This window comes from Prionailurus viverrinus, chromosome E1 (genome assembly GCF_022837055.1).
Source record: "Prionailurus viverrinus isolate Anna chromosome E1, UM_Priviv_1.0, whole genome shotgun sequence".
Lineage (NCBI taxonomy): Eukaryota > Metazoa > Chordata > Mammalia > Carnivora > Felidae > Prionailurus > Prionailurus viverrinus.
Genome location: NC_062574.1, coordinates 40,408,003 through 40,429,152, shown reverse-complemented (window position 1 = coordinate 40,429,152; position 21,150 = coordinate 40,408,003). Strand labels below are relative to the sequence as shown.

At 38.2% G+C, this 21,150-nt stretch overlaps 1 protein-coding gene across 6 annotated transcripts in view; it reads right to left on the bottom strand.

The window, feature by feature from the left end:
* CEP112 (centrosomal protein 112) overlaps positions 1-21,150 on the bottom strand; it is a 422,889-nt gene that overhangs the window by 353,364 nt on the left and 48,375 nt on the right. For 5 of the 6 annotated variants that reach the window (XM_047833171.1, XM_047833173.1, XM_047833170.1 and 2 more), the window contains 2 exons: positions 12,928-12,975; positions 12,343-12,420 (listed from right to left, as the gene is read on the bottom strand). In XM_047833171.1, the coding sequence (XP_047689127.1) occupies positions 12,343-12,420; positions 12,928-12,975 (126 nt within the window). Of the gene's footprint in view, positions 1-12,342; positions 12,421-12,927; positions 12,976-19,690; positions 19,707-21,150 lie in introns of those variants that run through there. The other variant, XM_047833175.1, reaches the window with a different exon arrangement.

The following is a 21,150-nucleotide window of genomic DNA, read 5'->3' as shown; positions in this document are numbered from 1 at the left end:
GCCACTGTTCACTTGTTTCCATCTATCAATCCTGTAATATAAGAGGGGTCTGGTTTGGAACTAAAATACCTGTCTAGGCCGTTTGCCCCTCAAAAATATTTTCTGGCAAGAATCAGTTGGGATAAATGGAAGGAGGAAAGCTTTACCTCCTTTGACCAAGTCCCTAAGCAAAAGGACCAGAAGATCCACTCAATTCCTTGAACCACCACCTCAGGGCTAAACCACCCACTTCTAGAAAAAGCAGCAGACAGCCAGCAAGAGACTAGGACTATGCCGCAGGAATACAAGGAGTGTGTGACAAACCAATCCACGGATAACCTACTGCCAAAGCAAAGAAACTGAAAATGGAAAGTTTCCCTCTCTGGAGGGCATGCCCTGAGGCTATTTTTCAGAGAATTTCTAGAATTTTTACTTAGACCTTAAGACATTTTACTTAGAAAGTCCATTTGGCTTCATTCTCTCTTAAGTATGTGCTTCAAAGAATAGCTCTGAGGTTGGACATTCTTACCAAATGAATAAAGCTGATGAAGGTGCTCACTTAGGATTAAAGTTTTTCCTTGGGTTTAAAAACATCCCACTTACAGTATGAAACTAGCTAAAGTTTAGGACAGTTACCATTGTCATTTCACTCAACGGAAAACTCGTGAACTTTGAATTAAGTGGTGTGTTTTTTAAGGAATATTTGTCAATCTATTTGCTCAGGCACTGAACATTCACTCCTACAGAAGAGTAAAGTTCTTATTCAAAAGGGTACTTTTGCCTATTAGCAATTTTGCAGGTGCAAACTTTAATATTTGATACTGAAATCAGTAGAACACCAATAATAAAAATACACCAAAAATAAAATAGCATAACAACTATTGATGACTTTGGAAAAAAATATGTATATTAAAGTTATTTAGGCAGGCATCATCTACATATTTTAAAGTACAAGTGAACTCCTTCCAGTGTTATCTCAAAGCTTTACGGTTGATAACTAGCATTCATATCATATCAAATCATATCAATCATCATCAGTCATATCAAAAGGAATAAGAGATACAAAAAGGGCAAGATTTATTCTGATGTGGAGAATAATTCGACAAACGATAAGTTTTCAATAAAGTAAAAAATGTAACATCACCGAAATATTGTTCGCCTTTATTTACTGTACCTGCGTAGTAATTAAATTGTAAGGCATAAAAGCTCAAAAACACTGCTGATGTCAACGATCTGTACTGCCCGGCAATTTTGAAAGCAACACAGCTGCACGATATAGATGCTTACTCACGCTTTCTACATCCCAACCAACATGACGGCAAATTGCAGAAGTGATTTCTAAAATAATCATCACTCTACTTACTCGGATAACTAATTGTTGTAATCATCTTTTTAAAGAATTCTGTTACTTACTACTCAGGGCATATTACCATGTGTTGGTAACTAAGATTCTTCCCGATTAACATCTCCAGGGTATCCTATTCTCACGATATTCATTTGCAATATTTCATAATACCAATTGTTATTTGTTGTGCTTATTTATAGACGCAGCACAAAGAACAATGCATCTATCTCTCGTTACCTTATCCGCGAGGCTTAGAGATGTACGGAATTCTCCTCAACGGTAATTTCTAGTCTCCTCAGAACTCATTACATTCAGGAAAGAAGTGATATGTAAACACACCCGGTGCATGCTGGTATTTTTTTCAAATTTTTAAACTTTCTTATATATCATACATGAACGCACGCTGCACGAAACACAAACGTAATCCTAAACGTCCTCCATACTGAGTTTTTGTTTATTTTGTTTCGCTTCTCTGCACTCCTTGGTGTTCATTTCCTTTGAATTCCTCCCTCTTCTCCCCATGTGCTTCTACATCAATACCCGCATGGGGTATTCCCTCCTAACAGTCCATTGTATCTGCTTATCTCCTGCCCTGTTCACAGAATCACGTACAAACACACTTAGGCAAAAATGCATACACTAGTTTGGGGTTTTGTAGCACAGACTGCCAATGTACTCAGATATCTACCTTCCTTTTCTTCCTTTGAGGCCCCCCCACCACCACCAAATTCGGGCTGGGCTGTACCACAGGAGGCTGCTTGTGACCACGGGACTAGGTATGGTCAAGGAGGCTATTGGGACAGAAATGTCATAGGCAACTTTGACTGGATAGCTTTAAAAATAAAGTATGGGGCGCCTGGGTGGCTCAGTCGGTTAAGCGGCCGACTTCGCCTCAGGTCACGATCTCACGGTCTGTGAGTTAAAGCCCCGCATCGGGCTCTGTGCTGACGGCTCAGAGCCTGGAGCCTGTTTCAGATTCTGTGTCTCCCTCTCTCTGACCCTCCCCCGTTCATGCTCTGTCTCTCTCTGTCTCAAAAATAAATAAACGTTAAAAAAAATTTTTTTTTAATAAAAAAAAATAAAATAAAATAAAGTAAAAAAATAAAGTGGCCTTCTCTCCATGTTTTCTGTCTTTCTGAAGGATGACACTTAAAAGGTAAGGTACTTGGGAGCAACTGCCATCTCAGACCCAGAGACTGAAGTCACACGCTGAAGAGGACAGAGCTTCCCCAACACCTGGGTCCCTGATGATGTCACAGAGCGGAGCACTCCCAACGCCTCCTGGACTGTCCGATGCAAGTGAAACAAATTCTCTTCTTTAAACCACTATGCCTTCGCCATACCTATCTTATTATGAATGTTTTACCCACACAAATATATTTTTTTCTGCATCTCGCTTTTCTTTGTGAGCAGTACCTCATGCTACTCTAAAACACCTGCTATCGTTTTTATTCATTCCTTTCAGTTGCTTCCACCTAATCCTTAATGAAAACAAAGTTTGTTCAACATTCCCCTTAAGTTTTTTCCATCTCATTGTCTTTTTTTTTTAATGTTTATCTTTAAAAGAGAGAAAGAGAGAGAGAGAGAGAGAGAAAGTGGGGGAGTAGCAGAGAGAGATGGAGACACAGAATCCTAAGCCGGATGATAAGATGATAAGAGAATAAGATAGGATAAGATAACACGAAAAGATAAAATAAAATAAGACCTAGTTGTTACCTCTTTACTATTCTTTTTTAATTCTTTTTTTTAACATTTATTCATTTTTGAAAGGATGAGACAGAGCGGGGGAGGGGCAGAGAAAGAGGGAGACACAGAAACAGAAGCAGGCTCCAGGCTCCAAGCTATCGGTACAGAGCCCGACGCGGGGCTGGAACTCACGGACCGCGAGATCATGACCTGAGCCGAAGTCGGACGCTTAACCGACTGAGCCACCCAGGCGCCCCTACTATTCTAATTTGCATGTGCCTGAAAACTACTGTGTCTTAGCCCCTTGTCACACATTTTGGATCTATATGAATCTGTTCTTCTGGAAAATGCCCTTTCACAATTTTGGTCCACATTTCTGTCAGTAAGACCTCCTGCTGTGCTCTACACATTAACACACAGTCTGTCCCAAATATTTTCCCCATACATGTATTATATTTCCACTGACCTTGTCTGTTATGGGTTTTTTTTTACCACACAAACCCTTTTATTTCACTCAAGTCAAATACTACTATCCTTTCTTTTATACGCTCTGGATTAGGTTAGAAAGATCTTATGATTCCCAGATTTTTTTTTTTTTTTTTTTTTTTTGCAAGATTTCTGTTGTTTTAAGGCTTTTTGTCTGGGCATTTACAGAATGCTTAGTACATCCAGAGTTGGTTTTTGTTTCTTTTTGCTCTTACAGGACAAGGACCCAGTTTTATTTTCTTCCCTATAAATGAAAGATTGTACCAGCATCATTTATTGTCTTTTCTCAGTGTATTGATAATGAACTTTGTTATTAAATTTTTATTTTTACTGGGATTTAATTTTTTTTTCTTGAAATGTCCTTTTTGGTTTTGGTGTCAGAGTCTGTCTCATAAAATGAATTGAGAAGTATTCCTTCCTTCTATACTGTCTCAAAGAATTTGTATAAGTTGGAATTTGCTCTTCCTCAAATGCTTCCTTACATAAATGTGGCTGTAGCTGTAGAGGGAAAAAATATTTTGGTGCCCTTTTCAGATAATTATAGACAGTCTTCTGAAGTAGACCAACACTCACAAGTGCAAGGTTTATAGAATTACTCGCATTGTGGAATCTGAAACTCTTCATGCTCTGTCACAGTAAGTTCTGTTAGTCTCTCTTGAACTTGGAATGGACCTTTTACCCGGGCGTGATTTTATGACAGCATGCACTACTCGTCTGGAAAACATCAGTGCAATGAGTTACATGGGTTTCCAAATATTGAAAATTTCATACTCAATATCAAAACTTCGCATTGGTTAATATCCCCACTGATCTCATCCAAAAAGTCTTAGTATTAGAAAGCTCTCAAGCTCACAAGTGACTGACACAAGTTTTCCAAAATTCTAATATTATCATCAGCAACAAATATCATCAGTTGTTTTACTTGAAGTGACAGGCGCATTTTGTTCACTGTGCAGAGAACGTCTGCCAAATATCCAGGTCTGAATACCTGTCGTTTGTCAGCCATTGCTTCAAATAAAAACAGGATTCCACAAAACAGCAGCAGTTCCTAACTCAAAGAATCACACAAGTGTTTCTCCTCTGGGCAGCCACCATACCTCCGTGTGCCACCCAAGTTTTCAATCAAAGTTCCATTTCATCACCCAGGTATCAAAAATGCATATCGGATTTCACAAAATTAATAGTTGCCCTGCTTGCTTCATCAAAAACATTCTGGAGTAAAATTGTTCAGTTTTTCCCATGACCATGTGGCCCTGAAGAATGTAACAACTACAAGTACAATTTGGTGCCGCTGCCTTGATTTGGGCAAAGATACAGGTCTACCCAGCACTGCACCTGCACCATCGGTGCAAATGTCAACACAGTAAAGTAATAAATAAACAACATCTAAATATTACTACAAAAATAACTTTGACCTCACAAACCTCACGGAAGGGTCACGGACTGCAGGCTCATGAACACTTTGAGAACCCACCTACCCTAGAGAACCTCTTACACATTTGTGTCACGATGCATGCACTTGATTGTTTGTAGAATTATTTGTAAAATCCAAAAATTAGGGGCGCCTGGGTGGCTTAGTCGGTTGAGCGGCCACCTTCGGCTCAGGTCATGATCTCACGGTTCATGGGTTTGAGGCCCACGTCGGGCTCTGTGCTGACAGCTCTGAGCCTGGAGCCTGTTTCGGATTCTGTGTCTCCCTCTCTCTGCCCCTCTACCGTTCACTCTCTGTCTGTCTGTCTCTCTCTCAAAAATAAATAAAAACATCAAAAATTTTTTTAAATCCAAAATTGATAACAGATTCAAAAGAATATGGCAAGAAATTGTGGCAAATTCATTAACAGAAAGCTAGATGGCACAACAAAGATGATCATAGCAGATTTGCCAACATACTACTGAGCAAAAGAAGCAAAAGACTATCTATAAAGTTTAGTTCTATTTATATGAAGTTTAAAATCTACTAAAATAAAAATATTTTCATTTTTAAGGATATCAGCATTGGTGATAAAATCAGCTTTAAAAACAAAGGAGGGAAATTATCAGAAAAATCAGGATAGCTGTTTACTTCTCGGGAAGATGGAAACGAGCATGTTTGGGAAGGGTCAGACAGCAGGCGCCTGGCATGTTAGCAATGATCTAACCCTTGCCCGGATGCTGTTTATGGTGGTATTCCTTGGTATACTTATTTATTATGTTTTGGGATACTGTGTGTATCTGAATTTATATTCAGGCGAAATGTTTACAAATATCAATTTTTTCACTTATTAGGTCAATAATGTAAGTTTTGCTATCTTGGATGTATTTAAATTCTACATTCAACTAACAGATTCACAAAGGGAAGAATGGCTCATTGGCATTACACGTAAGAAGGAAGCAACATCCTTTTTTACACGATAAGTGAGAACATTCGATATAAGTGAAGGTGAAGTTCAAAGGAAAGTTTCTATTTTATTTAACAAAAAGAGCAATTTCTACCATCTGTTCTCTGAAAACTGATGGCCGCTCTGAAAATTGATCTCCCCTTGTTGTGTTGTCTCTTACTTCATTTTCAGTGACAACGGTTTTCCAAATGACTTAAGCTGTGTCAGAAATCTTCTCTAAGAACACTAAGAGAAAAAGCCCACTGCTTAATGATGCTCACTGTCACAGAATTCTGTGATGTACATATCACAGGAAAGGTGTTAGCAATTACAAAGGCAAACAAGTTCAAGTGTGTTTGCGAATGATAGGCGAGTCAAAATAAAGGATCACTCTCTCTGAACATGTTTTCCCATAATGCCCAAAATTAATGAAATGTAAAAGAACATCTTTAAATATTTTATAGGTGTATATATTTTTAACCACCAAAAGAAAACTACAAGTCTTTAGCTCTAATAAAACAATATTGCAAAAATTACTCATGTAACATCTATGGTATTTTCCACACAATTATAAATTTAAAATGAAAGCTGTGGTTTATAAAGTTTGATTTCTAAAGGCTAATTCAGTATTTTTGGACTCCCTAAAGTTTCAAAGAATTAAATCCTTATTTAATGCTTCATGACATATAAACTCTCTAATCTGCATAAAATTTCATATTAGTCAACTCTCTCCACACTCACTGCCTTTCTTTTTTCACATAAGCATTGCAACCTCCTAAATTTTTACTGTAAACATTAAAATTGACTAACCTAGATTACCATCAAAACTTACCATCAAAACTCACAACAAAAGCCTCTGAAATAGATCTGAGATTTACATATAAAAATAAGATTTAAGGGGCGCCTGGGTGGCGCAGTCGGTTAAGCGTCCGACTTCAGCCAGGTCACGATCTCGCGGTCCGTGAGTTCGAGCCCCACGTCAGGCTCTGGGCTGATGGCTCGGAGCCTGGAGCCTGTTTCCGATTCTGTGTCTCCCTCTCTCTCTGCCCCTCCCCCGCGCATGCTCTGTCTCTCTCTGTCCCAAAAATAAATAAACGTTGAAAAAAAAAATTTAAAAAGAAAAAGAAAAAGAAAAAGAAAAAGAAAAGAAAAATAAGATTTAAAAAGAGACAAAAATATGAGTTTTTGTTGTTGTTGTTGTTTTCCCCCTAATTTCAGAAGAGGAAATGCTTTTCTGGGTCTGGTACAAAAACCAGAAGCCATAGAGAAAAGATGGACAGATCCAGCTTTTAAAAGAAAACTTCTACACACTAAAAAGAACACCAGAAATAAATCAAAAGATATAGAGAAAGATGCTCACAAGATAAATGACAAAGACCGGAATTCTTTAGCATATTATATAAATTGTCCAGGAATCACAAGGAAGACAAACAATTCAATGAAAATATGGAAAACTCTAAGAAAAGACATCTCGCAAAAGTGAAATTAAAACAGACAAAAAATATGTTCATTCTCATTTATAATAAATGTAAGTAGTAAATAAATAAAATAAAATAAATACATAAATAAATAAATAAAAACAATAGGATGCTATTTTTCATGTCACAGAGAAGCAAAAATGTCTAGAACTGAGTGTTGATGAAATTGGGAAAACAGACATTCTCACACCATCAGTGGGAGTATAAGCAGATATAACCTTTTGTTAATAGCTTTGTTGAGACAGACGTGACGCCTATACCAGAACAGTCACCTATTTAAAGTATACAATTCAGGGGCACCTGGGTGGCTCAGTTGGTTGAGCATTTGACTTTTGGTTTCGGCTCAGGTCATGATCTTATGGTTCCTGGGATCAAGCCCCACGTCAGGCTCCATGCTGACAGCACAGAGCCCCTCTCTGCCTCTCTCTCTGCCCCACCCCCTCAAAATGAATGAGTAAACTTTAAAAACATAAAAAATAAATAAAGTATACAATTCAGTGGTTTTTACCATATCAGAGAACGAGGCAACCATCACCACAATCTAATTTCAGCACATTTTCATCACTCCACAAAAGAACTCCCAGAGCCTTAGCCATCATTCCCCATTCTTCCCGCACCTGCAGCCCTATGTAGACAGAACCTTACTTCAAGGGCCATCTGTTGATGACAAGAGAAAGTTTAAACGTGCAACCCTGTGAACGAGCAATTCCATTTCACAGAATATATAAGAAAAAGCATACGATACACAGAGATTTACACAGGGATGTTCCTGAAACACTGTTCGGGCAAAATACTCTACATAAACTATATCCCTCAGTAGGAAGCCATATTAATAAAATACTGGTACCGCAGTAAAATACGATGTAACTATTTAAAAGAATGGAGACAATTTCTGACACAGAAATATTATCAGAATATATATTTCAGTTAAAAAAGCAAACTGAAACAGTATATAATGATCTATGATCTCATTTGTATAAACAAATGAGATATTCCTAGAAAATTTTAAAGAGAATACACATTAAATTTTTAGCGATGATTACCTCTGAAGAATGAAGATTAGGTGTTAAGAAAATGAAGATTAAATATTTGATTTCATATTTCATATTTCACTTTATTTTTTTAAGTTTATTTATTTATGTAGTGAGAGAGAAAGAGCACGAGCAGGGGAGGAGCAGGGGTAGAGGGGGAGGGAGACAGAGAATTTTAAGCAGGCTCCGCAATGACGCAGGGCTCAATCTTATGAACCGTGACATCATGACCTGAGCTGAATTCAAGAGCCAGACGCTCAACCAACTGAGCCACCCAGACGCCCCTTTCATATTTCATTTTAAAATAAACAATGTTCTCGAAACATTGCTCTTTATGATTTTTAAAACAGCACTCGGCAATAACAAAAGCATTTTTAGATGAGAACATGCACAAGACACATCAGGGTTTTCTTACACAGACGTGCGAGGCTCTAGCAATTTCAAAACAGAAAAGCATTGATCATCATGCCCATGAGTAAATGTTTAATACGAGTGACTAAAGCAAGCACACATAAAGTTATCCTAAAGGATAACCATGCATATCGCAACATGACTGTATGTTTAAATTCAGGGAAAAACATCCAAGTTTGAAAAATATCTCTGGGAAACAGATAAAAATAATAAAACAATATGACTGGTATTTTCTATTTCAAATAGGAAAGTATTAAAAATTTTTGTCCTGCAAATACAAAAAAATATAATTCGTATTTTTGTATTTACAAAGGCAATATAAATTGCTACTTCCTCAGCCTTCAAATGGCTCCTGTTTTTCCTTGCTTTTTATTTTCATTCTCATTTTTGCATGTAATAAATTCTTTACTCGTATCTTACAGTAACATACAATTTTCAATAGGCTTCCAAGTGTTAATTTTTATTCTAGAAGTTAAATTGTTAACGATACTAAACTTACAGAAATCCACCATTTCAATTTTATCATGTAAGATATAATTCATTACCCCAAAGAAATGTTTAGAGGTGCATATAGAGATTATTAAAGACATTTTCCCCAGGATTATTTATATTAGGGAAAAGTATTAAAAACCTCAATGCTGAACAGTAGGGATAAGTTAAATTAACTCGGAATACTTCCATAATTTGAAATATAATACAGCCATTAAAAATAGATGCTTAGGAACAATATTTAATAGAAGGAAAATTACTCAAAATATACAAAGCAATACTTGGTATCACCTCAATTTCCTAAGGAAAAATGTGTGTTTAAAGGATACATAAAGAAAGAAACTGAAAGGTAATGTAATATTTTACCAGAGTTTTTATTTCTGGGTGTTGATTTTATAGGTGGTTTTATTTCCTTCTTCACATGTGTCTGTATCTTCCAAAATATCCCCAATAAAAATCCACAGATCACTTTATAATTATAAATACTGCTTTAAAAGAAAGATGAAACCAAGATAATTCTCACCCTGGGGCGATTCAGCATATACTTTTTAAATATTGCAGTATGGAGAAGAAAGATGATAAGAAAACTTCATCCAAAAGTCTAAGACAACTATGTAATCGTACAAAGGATTGTTTTAGCCAAAATATAAGCACTGGGTCTGTTTTAAGATATGATGTTTACATGAAGTTGATGTTTACATGCAAACTTCTCAACGGTGCCAAAACTATTTTCACAGTATGCCAGAAACAAAAACAAAAACACAAAGGTGTGGAAAAAAATAAAGGCACACACATTTAAAACTGAACCCCTGATGCCACACATGACAGCTTTAATGCTTTTTGAATAAAGATATTACTTCACCGAAGACCCGCAAAAGATTCAAAAGCCAGCACTTCCTTTCAATTATTTTAATTGGTCTGTGGTAACCAGCCTCAGTGCTAAGAATTAGTACGGAATAAAAGTAGAAAGAAAAGTGGTTGGGGATGACTTGGAATGACTCGCAAAAACAATAACAATTTGGAAAAGAAAGAAATTCAAAATATGAGCACAAGGGGCGCCTGCGTCGCTCAGCTGGTCAAGTGTCTGACTTGATTTCAGCTCAGGTCATTATTTCAGGGTTCCTGAGTTTGAGCTCCACCGTCAGTGCTGAGCCTGCTTGGGATTCTCTCCCTCTCCCTCTCTCCCTCCCTCTCTCTCTCTCTCTCTCTCTCTCTCTCCTTCTGTCCCTCCCCACTCCATCCCTCCCCAGGGATGCTCTCTCTCAAAATAAATAAATAAACAAAAAGAAAAAAGAAAAAAAGAGCTCAAAAGAAGGTGCATCCGCATGCGACAAGTATTTCCCTCAAAGGCTCTTTAGAACTTTTTATTTCAACAGGTTTTTTCAGCAACAGGATTGCACCAAAAAACAAGACCCTACATGCCTTTAACTGGAGCCATCATATGATAAATATTACTGAAAGTAGCAGCAATAATTCCACCAGACTGAAATTTAAAAGAAAAAATAGCCTGTCCTCCTCCATTATCAACAAAAATTAAATTATATGTTCATGCCACTGTTTTGAATATCTAAGAAAGAGATCAACGTCCTTTGTGATATTTTATAAACAGGGTGGTGAGAGAACCCTTTCATGTTGAAAATCGCCAAACTGAAATTGAATTTTAGAAATTCTTAGAAGCATCCTCATTAAAATGAAAGAAAAAATAATGAAAGATAAAATTATTTAATTAAATTTATTAGAAACATTAAATCTAAGTCCAATAACATTTTTCACATTTGCACATTTAAATTACCATTTCCAATGCATATTCATTATTCTCATTAATTTTGGTAATGATCCTGTCACATCAATAATTAGCCTCTCGTTAAGCAAAAACTAAACTAATATTCTTGACTTCCCTGGGTCACATGACTAGAGAGTGGTAAAGGCAAGTGAAGGACACAGTTCATCAGACTCCTAAGCTAACAGTCTTCTATCACACCACACAGGTGACCGAAGCGTTTCACTGGTGCCATAAGCAAAAATAAAAATAATAATGATGATTATCAAATTTCCTAGAACAGAAATTTTAACAAGAAAATAGCAAAGCAGGGACGCCTGGGTGGCTCAGTCGGTTAAGCATCCAACTCTTGATTTCGGCTCAGGTCATGCTCTCACGGTTCGTAAGTTCCCACCCCACGTCAAGCTCTGTGCTGACAGCATGGAGCCTGCTTGGGATTATCTCTCTCTCCCTCTCTCTCTGTCCCTCTCCTGATCGAACTCTCTCTCTCTCTCTCTCTCTCCCTCCCCCTCTTTCAAAATAAATAAACTTAAAAAAAAAAAGAACAAAGCAAATTCACCTTCATTTAATGACTACTCTATGTGGCAAATTCACCTTCATTTAATGACTACTCCATGTGGCAAATTCACCTTCATTTAATGACTACTCCATGTGAAGCACGTAAGTACTTCCAGACTACAAAATCTTCATGCTCAGCCTGTAAAGCAGGTGTCTCCCAAGTTAGATGAGGAAACAGAGACTCGGAGAGGGCAAGTATCTGCCCACTTTCATGCAGCTAGTGAGTAGGGTTTAAATCCAGGTCTTCTGGACTCTACAGTCTATGTTTTTAACTAATGATACTGCCTCTTGGATAATTCCACTTTCAAATGATCAAAGAAAGTATGTTATGTTATATGTCAGCCACAGCATGGCTTAATTTAGCAGATCAATTTAAATAGCAGAAACCGTAAGAAGGGCAAAACTAGAAAGGTACGTTACAAGCAAGTTGAGATAAAGGCAGGATGGAGAGATTCGATGAGGTCAAAGACACTGCTTCTAAAAACTGCCATCTCCCCAAGCCCAGAGAAGTAGGAATGGACAGTCAGGAGACAGCCCTCACCACACTCTCACCAAGTGGGAGATGCGCATGAAAAAAACAGAAGAACAACCCTTACCCCTACCCTGCATCATTATTTTACATTTGTAGCGAACACAATCTCTTCTTACTGAGCATTATGATTCAAAGACCTGAAAACTCACATTATACAAAATACAAAAACCGTGTTCATTATTCAGTACAGCAGAAATGTCTCAATCCTACCTCTTTCTCGTGCATTCGGAAGAGTAGAGGATCATCATGGAGGCTGCTGGATTTTCTCAGGCTAAACTTGGGGGTCATCTGTTGAATGAATAAGAGTTATTCAATACTTTCTCAGGCCTGGCTTATCCATAACCCAAAAGGAAACTCTAAATTGCCTGAAGTTCATGCCAAGATAATACCAACGTTGGAGAAAAAAGCGATTTATTCACTCGCAAGTGATAGGATTCATAAGACTCTCATGCTTCATAATGTGGACCAGTGTTCTTTTCTGTAAATGACTTAATGATTACTTTATTTAGAAATATCTGTACAGGGGCTCCTGGGTGGCTCGCTCGGTTGAGTGTCTGACTTTGGCTCAGGTAACGATCTCACGGCTCGTGGGTTTGAGCCCCGCATCCGGCTCTGTGCTGACAGCTCAGAGCCTGGAACCTACTTCTGACTCTGTGTCTCCCTCTCTCTCTGCCCCTCCCCTGCTCACACTCTGTTTCTTTCTCTCAAAAATAAATAAAATCAATAAACATTAAAATCAATAAACATTAAAAACAAGTCTGTCCATAGGAAAAGTCCAGTGGAATTCTCACCTACCAGAGCAACTGGGATAGGCTTCTGTCTCAGGTACCGAGGATTTTCTATCTGAAAATTTAAGACAGAAATTAATAATTCCATTATTAACAATATTTTTTGGTTTTAATTATCATTTGGTAAAACACAGAATTGAACTGTGATGCGGAACATTTTCTGTACGTCTTAATACTGAGTTTGTGTTTTAGGATGGGTAACCCATAATATATTTTCAGTAGCCCACTAACAAATAACATAGAAAACATAAACTCGTTTGCAGACAGAAATGCACCTTCGTGACCCTCGCACAGCCTCACTGCCCAGGCCCGTCCCCACTACTCCTCACGTCGTGTTTTATCCGCCCAGGATCCTGGCTGACTTAACATTACTGAAATATGGCAGTTCTCTTGGGCCTCTCTACCTCTAGGCACTACTCCGTCACCTTATGAATATCCTCCCATTCATCTTTCAAGTCTCAATCTAATCACTACACACCCGGGCAAGTCCGGTACCTGAATCCTTACATTTACCTCCAGGATAGCAACCAGAACAGAGAACTCCTTTGGGACCCCTCCCATATCCGCCTTCCAGGTTCATCTATCCCCCAATATACCCTCTATTCCAAGGACACCAAACATTTGTTTTACCTTTCAAAGCACTACCTTCTCTCCCAAATATGAGTCTTCGCAAACTATGAAATCATTCTCTGACAGTTAACTTACTCGAGATGCTTCCCCAGGAAATTTAATTAAGTTGCCACTACTCCAACAGTACCCTTTTATAATCAAACATCTATCTTCTGTTAAAAGAGTGTGAAGTCTGAACACAGGCTGTAACAGTCACAACCCATCTATCCCAGCATCTACCACAGGGCCTGACAGGTAGTGAGTGCCCAACAAATATGGATTAAGAAGAAAGAAAGGAAGGCAGGAAGGAAGGAGGGAAGGAGGGTAGGAGGGAAGGAAGGGACAAACAGTACCCGATCCCGCCCTCTTACCAAGCTCCTAAAGCATCCCATGTGTCTCTCATAGCTCTTATATTACATTCTAAGTGTTTATTACCAGCATGTCTCCACATCTGTCTTTATGCATGGTGAGTGCTAGGATAATGGCTTCTCAATTTCGTATTCTTGGTACCTAGCACAATACCTAACGTGTAGCAGGCTTTCAAGGAAATATTTATTGGGTGAATATATACTATATGATAAAACAGAAACACTGATTGTTATCCCAACAATTCCATTCACAAATGAAACGATAATTAAAAACTCTGTCAAATATATATTATCAGAATCTTCTCCTCCAAAACCTCACTGTGTTTTCCAAAGGCTCCTCAAATGAGTTATTATGGTTAATAATCATGGAAAATAATCTATACCCAGATGGATAATAAAGGAAAGGGTGAATAAAGGATCAATTAATTAAAGAATACAGAGGCAAGGAAATTAAAAATAAAAGTTACATTTAAAAAACATAAAAACATCTACACCAACAGGATCTGAAGAATAAATACATTTTAGCACCTAGATAAGGAGTAATCTACAAAATAATTTTTTCACCCGGAAGGCTGATACCTATGAAGTAATGGCCACTGTCTGAATTTAAATTTCTCTCCACATCCTCCAAAAGTCCATACAGATCAATGAAGAGAGCACATAAAAACACCCACCACTCATGCCTACACCCTAACAAGGAGAGATCACGAAAACCCTCGATTCACATGTAACTGACCAAAGAAAGATCACAGATCAGCAGAATCGGATCCTAAACCAAACCAGAGTGACAGCACGGAACAAAAAGGAAGGGCCTCGGGATCCTAGTGGTGTCGGAATTTAGACGTCAGCAAATACCGACCTGCAGAAGGAGAGTGGCCTACCTTCCATGGGTTGTACAAAACACCTGACAGATGGGAGCGCTAGAGACGGGAGCATCAAAAGAAGGGTATAAACAGCAATAGCACTACTACGAACTCATCCAAAGGATACAGGAGTGCTGATTCATAGGGGCACGTGTACCCCAATATTTATAGCAGCGCTTTCAACAATAGCCAAATTATGGAAAGAGCCTAAATGTCCATCAACTGATGAATGGATAAAGAAGTTGTGGTTTATATATAAAACAGAATACTACTTGGCGATGAAAAAGAATGAAATCTTGCCATTTCCAACAATGTGGATGAAACTGAAGGGTATTAAGCTAAGTGAAATAAGTCGGTCAGAGAAAGACAAATATCTTATGTTCTCATTCATATGTGGAACTTGAGAAACTTAACAGCAGACCATGGGTAAGGGAAGGGGGAAAAAATAGTCACAAACAGAGAGGGAGGGAGGCAAGCCATAAGAGACACTTAAATACAGAGAACTGAGGGTTGATGGCGGGGGAGAAGGAGGGAGGAAATGGGTGATGGGCATTCAGGAGGGCACTTGTTGAGATGAGCACTGGGTGTTATATGTAAGCAATGCATCAAGGGAGTCTACCCCTAGAACCAAGAGCACATGGTATGCACTGTATGTTAGCCAATTTGACAATAAATTATAATGAATGAATGAATAAATGAATAAATAAATAAATAGAGTGTAAAAAGCGAACGTTGTCAAGAGCCAGAAAGGAACCACTTGTGCAGTAGAGAGAAGCCCCTTGGAAGGAAGCCTGTCCATGATGAAGGAAAAGAAAGGAGCTAAAGAAAAAGGACCCTCCAGAAACAAGACAAAATCAAAGAAACAGAAGATGACAGGCCAAAATGACAACGCAGAAGGCACCTCTGATTAAAGAAACTGATCGTCAGTGGAGTAGAAGGCCTTCCCAAACTAAGAAAGCAAGCTACCCAAACCACCCCCCCATATAACCCTGGCTACTGCTCATTCAAAACAATCTAACATCAACAATTATAAACAAAAACAAAAACAAACAAAGAATCCAATATCCATAAAAACTTTCCACAAAAAAACAGAAAATCAAAATCAAAACCTGTCCATAGTAGGAATTACTTCTTTTTAAAGCCATCAAACAGAAGTCAACAGTAACACGGCCTCCTTCGGCCTCCACTTGTCTCCAGCACTAGCGATCACTAGGTTCTCTGTGCCACCCGCTTGAGGTGGGTAGGCCATCCTCCCACAGGTCAACGTTCGATGGTATCTATGTCCCGCCCCCAAGATAATACGTAGTCAAGTATAACTTCTGAATAATCTCAGGACGTTCATAAAGAACACTACAAATAAAGGCAGAAAACAGAAAGATAGGAAACAGGAGTCGACCAAATAAGAGTTTGGCCAAGTTGCGAGATGCCAAATTGATAGGTAAAGGTCAGCTGCACGTCTGCAAATTAGCAAAAATCACCTAGGAAAAGAAAATGATTTTCCAGGGCTAACATTTGTAATCACAAAACAATATGTAATTGCTAAGAGTAAATCTAAGAAAATATACATAAGCCCTTTACAGAGAAAGCAAGTTTTCTTTGAAAAGTGCTAATAATGAAATAAATAGCAAAACGATGCTTTTAGACAGTCTCAATAATGTAAAAATGGCAATTCTCCTTGACTTGATCCAGTGACTAAATTTATCCAATCCAAAAATCTCAAGAAGACTTTTGTAAAACTTAATAAGCTCATTATAAAATGTATATAAATAAATAAACAAGAAGAGCCTGAAGAAAAAAATCAAGATGGGGTGACTTACAAAGGTATTGTAAAACCATAGTGATGACAATAAGTCAACAGAACCAACCAGAAAGTACTAGAAATTCAAATAAATATGAGAATGTGATTCATGAAATATCTAGAATTGCAAATTAGTGAAAAATGAAAGATGTGTTTAATAACTGGGAAAAAATGAGGGGCGCCTGGGGGGCCCAGTCAGTTGAGCATCTGAGTTCAGCTCAGGTCATGATCTCACAGTTCATGGGTTCGAGCCCCACGTCGGGCTCTGTGCTGACAGCTCAGAGCCTGGAGCCTGCTTCCGATTCTGTATCTCCCTCTCCTCTGCCCCTTCCCCACTCAGCCTCTGTCTCACTCTGTCTCAAAAATAAAGAAAACATTAAAAAAATGAAAAAAAAAATAAGTGGGGAAAAAAGGAGATCAGATTCCTTCCTTGCACCATATATAATAAATTCCCAAATGGATTAAATACTTATAATTAAAAGCAGAAGCATAAAAACTTGCAGAAGACAACATAAAAGAATGACTTTGTGACCTCAAAGTAGAAAATTTTCTTAAGCAAGAAACAAGAAAAAAAAGCATACACAAAAAAGAACTTAATAAAGTTGACTACTTTAAGTAAGAACTTCTCTCCAGAAAAGAGATCATAAATAAAATGAAAAGATAATGAATAAAAGATCACAAATAAAATGAAAAGATAAGTCATAAACTGGGAGATGTTTGCACAAATGATCTGTCTCCAAAATGTGTAAAGAAGGTCTTTATAAGTTAATAAAAGAAAGAACAATACAGTTTTTTTAATGGGAAAAACTTGAGACACATTTTACTGGTGAAGAAATCTGAATGACTAATACACACATGAATATATACTCAATCTTTTTAGAAATACGAAAAATGTACAGTAATACCACAGCGAGAGGGTATTTTCTGCCACCAGATTGGTACACATTAAAAATTTGCCAATAAAAGTGTTCCAGATGGAGGACCACTGGTGGGTGTATGAATTAGTACACTTTACTTTGGGAAACATTTAGTTAGTAGGGACAATAATAAAACCCACTTAAATATTATACCAGAGAAAGAGGCACATTCTTTAGTAAATAACACTGTACTATATATACACACAGCTTTTTGAAAAACAGAGGCAGCAAATTTCCAACAGGCAGCAAAGCGCACTCAATAAATATTTATTGTCTGAAGGTATATATATGAATAGTAAGTAACCATTCTCTATTTTTGGAATGGAGAAAAACCAGCCCAGAAAGTAAGTTCTTCAAGGACACACCCAAATCTGCAAATATATAAAACCCTAATTCATGAAGCAGAATTAAATATAAGGGGGAAAATAAAGGAAGGGGAAAACAGAATTCTCAAAGATGCTCAAGCTCTAATTAAGCTTCAAATTTAAAACCAAAAGCCAACAAAGCCATCTGTGACTTATTTTTACACAGCTCCACATTTACAAGCAGAGTACAAAATATTGGTTTAGCTAATTATAATGTAGCCTTTCAACGATGCAGAAGTAACTCCTATTTCATTCTCTTCATCTTTAAAAGCCATTAAATACAGAAGTTAAGGACTCATTCTGTTATCATAAATTTCCTTTCTCAAGTTGACCAAAAAAGAAAGAGTATATTGTAATGTTTAAAAGCAACGATGAACACCGTAAACAAGAATAAATCTTCTTTCTGTAATTGTCACTCATTTACAATCCATGGAGTTTGTCTCATACCCACTTTCAATACGTAATGAGAATTATCCATAGTAAAGCGTGTTCTTGAGTCTATTTGGGGGAAATGAGCAATCTATTTTCTGATTTTATAACAGCAGCCAGATGTGCTTTGAAGTTCAATGTTCCCACTTTGTAATCCACCAGTAAATGGACTTGAAGCAATCTGTAAACAGTCTTAACATTTACTTTTTTCATGCTCTTTTAGAAAATTTCTTGTTCTCTCACAATACCTCAAAAAAGAAGACCACAACAAAGAATGTCCAAAATGGAAGATAAAAAGGATTTATGTGAAACATTAAAGTCTAACGAAATATTATACAGAAAACAATGCCAAAAAAAATTAAGTTCCAATAGCAGGAATGAATCACATGACCAAACACTTCTGGCTTAAAGACCAAATAGAAGCATGGTAATAAAATATGTCATCATTTAAACTAGACACAAATACAGATATCTGGATGCTTTCTAATGAAAACTGGCTTTTGACATTTTGTTCTGGTTAGTTTTTTAGCGGATCTGTTTGGTTACAAAGGGTTCTGTCCGTCTATTTCTTTGGATTATTCAGGATTTTTGATCAAACTGATCAAATACCCCTCATAGACTAATGTGGATCAGTTAGAGATGTTCTATGATTCCAGAAAAATAGAAAGACATTTTATACGATATTTTAGCTGCCTTAAAGGAAAGGACATTTTCAAGCAATCTATTACTAACAACACAACTAAATGTTTTTAAGTCGTGGCATCAGTTAGAACTGCCAAAACCCGCTCGGTAGTGTTAAATAAATTCAGTCCTCGATGTCAAATCAATTGTGCTCCAAAATAATTTTTTAAGGCAACATTTTAGAACTTGAAAAACATTTATCCACAGAAACAATACTACAAATGAAGGCTCATTCGCTGGTCTACTCACATCTCAACATTTAGTGAGTACAAATTAGATACAGAGAGAAAGGCATGGTCCATCGGCACAAGGAAAAGCAAGTAGGCCAAAGGAACAGAACGGAAATAGACACGTACCGTCACCTGATTTATGGGACAAATAACACTGCGGTACAGCAGGAAGAGTCTTTTCAATAAATAGGAGTGCCACCTTGATAAACACAAGGGACAAAACAAATCTTAACTCCCTATCTTATGACATATACCGAAATCACCTCCAGATGGTATGTAATCCAAAGAGAAAAAGTCACATAATAGAGCCGCTGGGAGAAAACAAAGAAGAACATCTTCGGAACCTTAGGACAGTCAAAGATCTTAAACAGGACACAAAACAGCACTAACCGCATGGTGAAAAAATGAGAAAGTGAACTGCGTTAAAATTTAAAATTTCTGTTCAGCCAAGACACCAGTAAGAGATTGAAGGAAAGCAACAAAGTAGAAGGAAATATTTACAATACTTACTCGAAAAGGACTCTTATCCAGAACAGAAACAAGGCCCTCGGGTTATCAGTATGAAAAAGGCAAACGACCCGACGGAAAAACTGGCAAAGCCGTAGGCAGGCACTTCACTCCGAGAGGCTATCTAGACTGTCAATGACATAAAAAAGGTCACCTCACTGGATGAGTCACCGGGAAAATATATATGAACACCCCACGGTGCAGTGTCACTAACCACTCTCAAGAACGGCTGAACTTTAAGTCAAACAAACAAACAAAAACAAAACCGGACTGTCAATACCACGATGGAAGAGAAGGTAGATTAATGGGAACGGGCCCATCGCTAATGAGGATGCAAATTGGCACAGTCACCTCCGAGAGACGTCTGGCAGCATCCACTGCACCAAGTGGCTTTTTGCTACACCACGAGTCACCCCAAACCTTCAAAGCTTCGCGCTACAGCCATTTTAGTTAGCTCGCAATTCTGTGGTCAGCGACGTGCTCATCTCCTGGAACAGCTCATCTCAAGTGGACTTACTCTTGTGTCTCCCACACCAGCTGCCCCCGAGCCTGATTAGGACGGTTCCCAACAGGCCAGTGAGGAGAACAGCCAGGCTCCCCACATTCCTCACAGGGAGAGTAAAGGCACATCCCCACCCGCTAACGGCTCACTGGTGTCCCCAAGCCCTCGACAGGGAGGTTCACCCCTCCCTGATGGGCCCTGGGCTCCAGGTGGGTCTGCGTGCCTCTGGGGTGCTGTCCACCTGCTGGAGCCACCCGTGGGATCCGACGCTCACGCCTGCTGACCTCGCCCAGCCCCCACTGCCTGTCCTGAGAGCTATCCCTGCACTAAGCCCACATCCCTCCCAGATCCTGCTCCGGGGCTAGGAAGCAAACAGTCCTCAAGGTTCCTTCGCTCCTGCTGGGAGTGAGGCTGTGCGGTCAGCATGCGGACGCAGGATGGGAGTGAGCGTGTGACTGGTAACCAGGATGGAAGGCCCAGAAAAGTCCTCCTCCCAGCCCCCCACCAGGCCCTCAGAAAAAGAAAAAGGAGGAAAGTTTACATAAAGATAGTCAAGCAGGAAATACATGTATCAAATATACTGACAGAGTGAGAAAGTTTCCCCAAAACTAAAGGTTACAAAGTTTAAAGAGTAAGAAAAAAATACAGGAGGAAAATTAAATTGCTAGTTGAGTAAGTGAATCTCTACTTATATTATGTATTCCTAAAAAAATACCAAGACGCTCCTGGGGAAAGAAAGAATATACTTGAGGAAAAAGCGTATTTTTAACAAAAACTAGAAGATTCAAATTCTAGAACCTCTAATGCATCTGAATGAAGGTGTCTGAAAGTCATGTCGGCAATATAAAAAAAAGTACCCTCAGCATAGAAAACTAACATTAACTACCATTAACTGATCACTCACAGGAAGAAAGAGAAAAAAAATCCATCACGCATTCTAATACAAAACTAAAATCAAAGC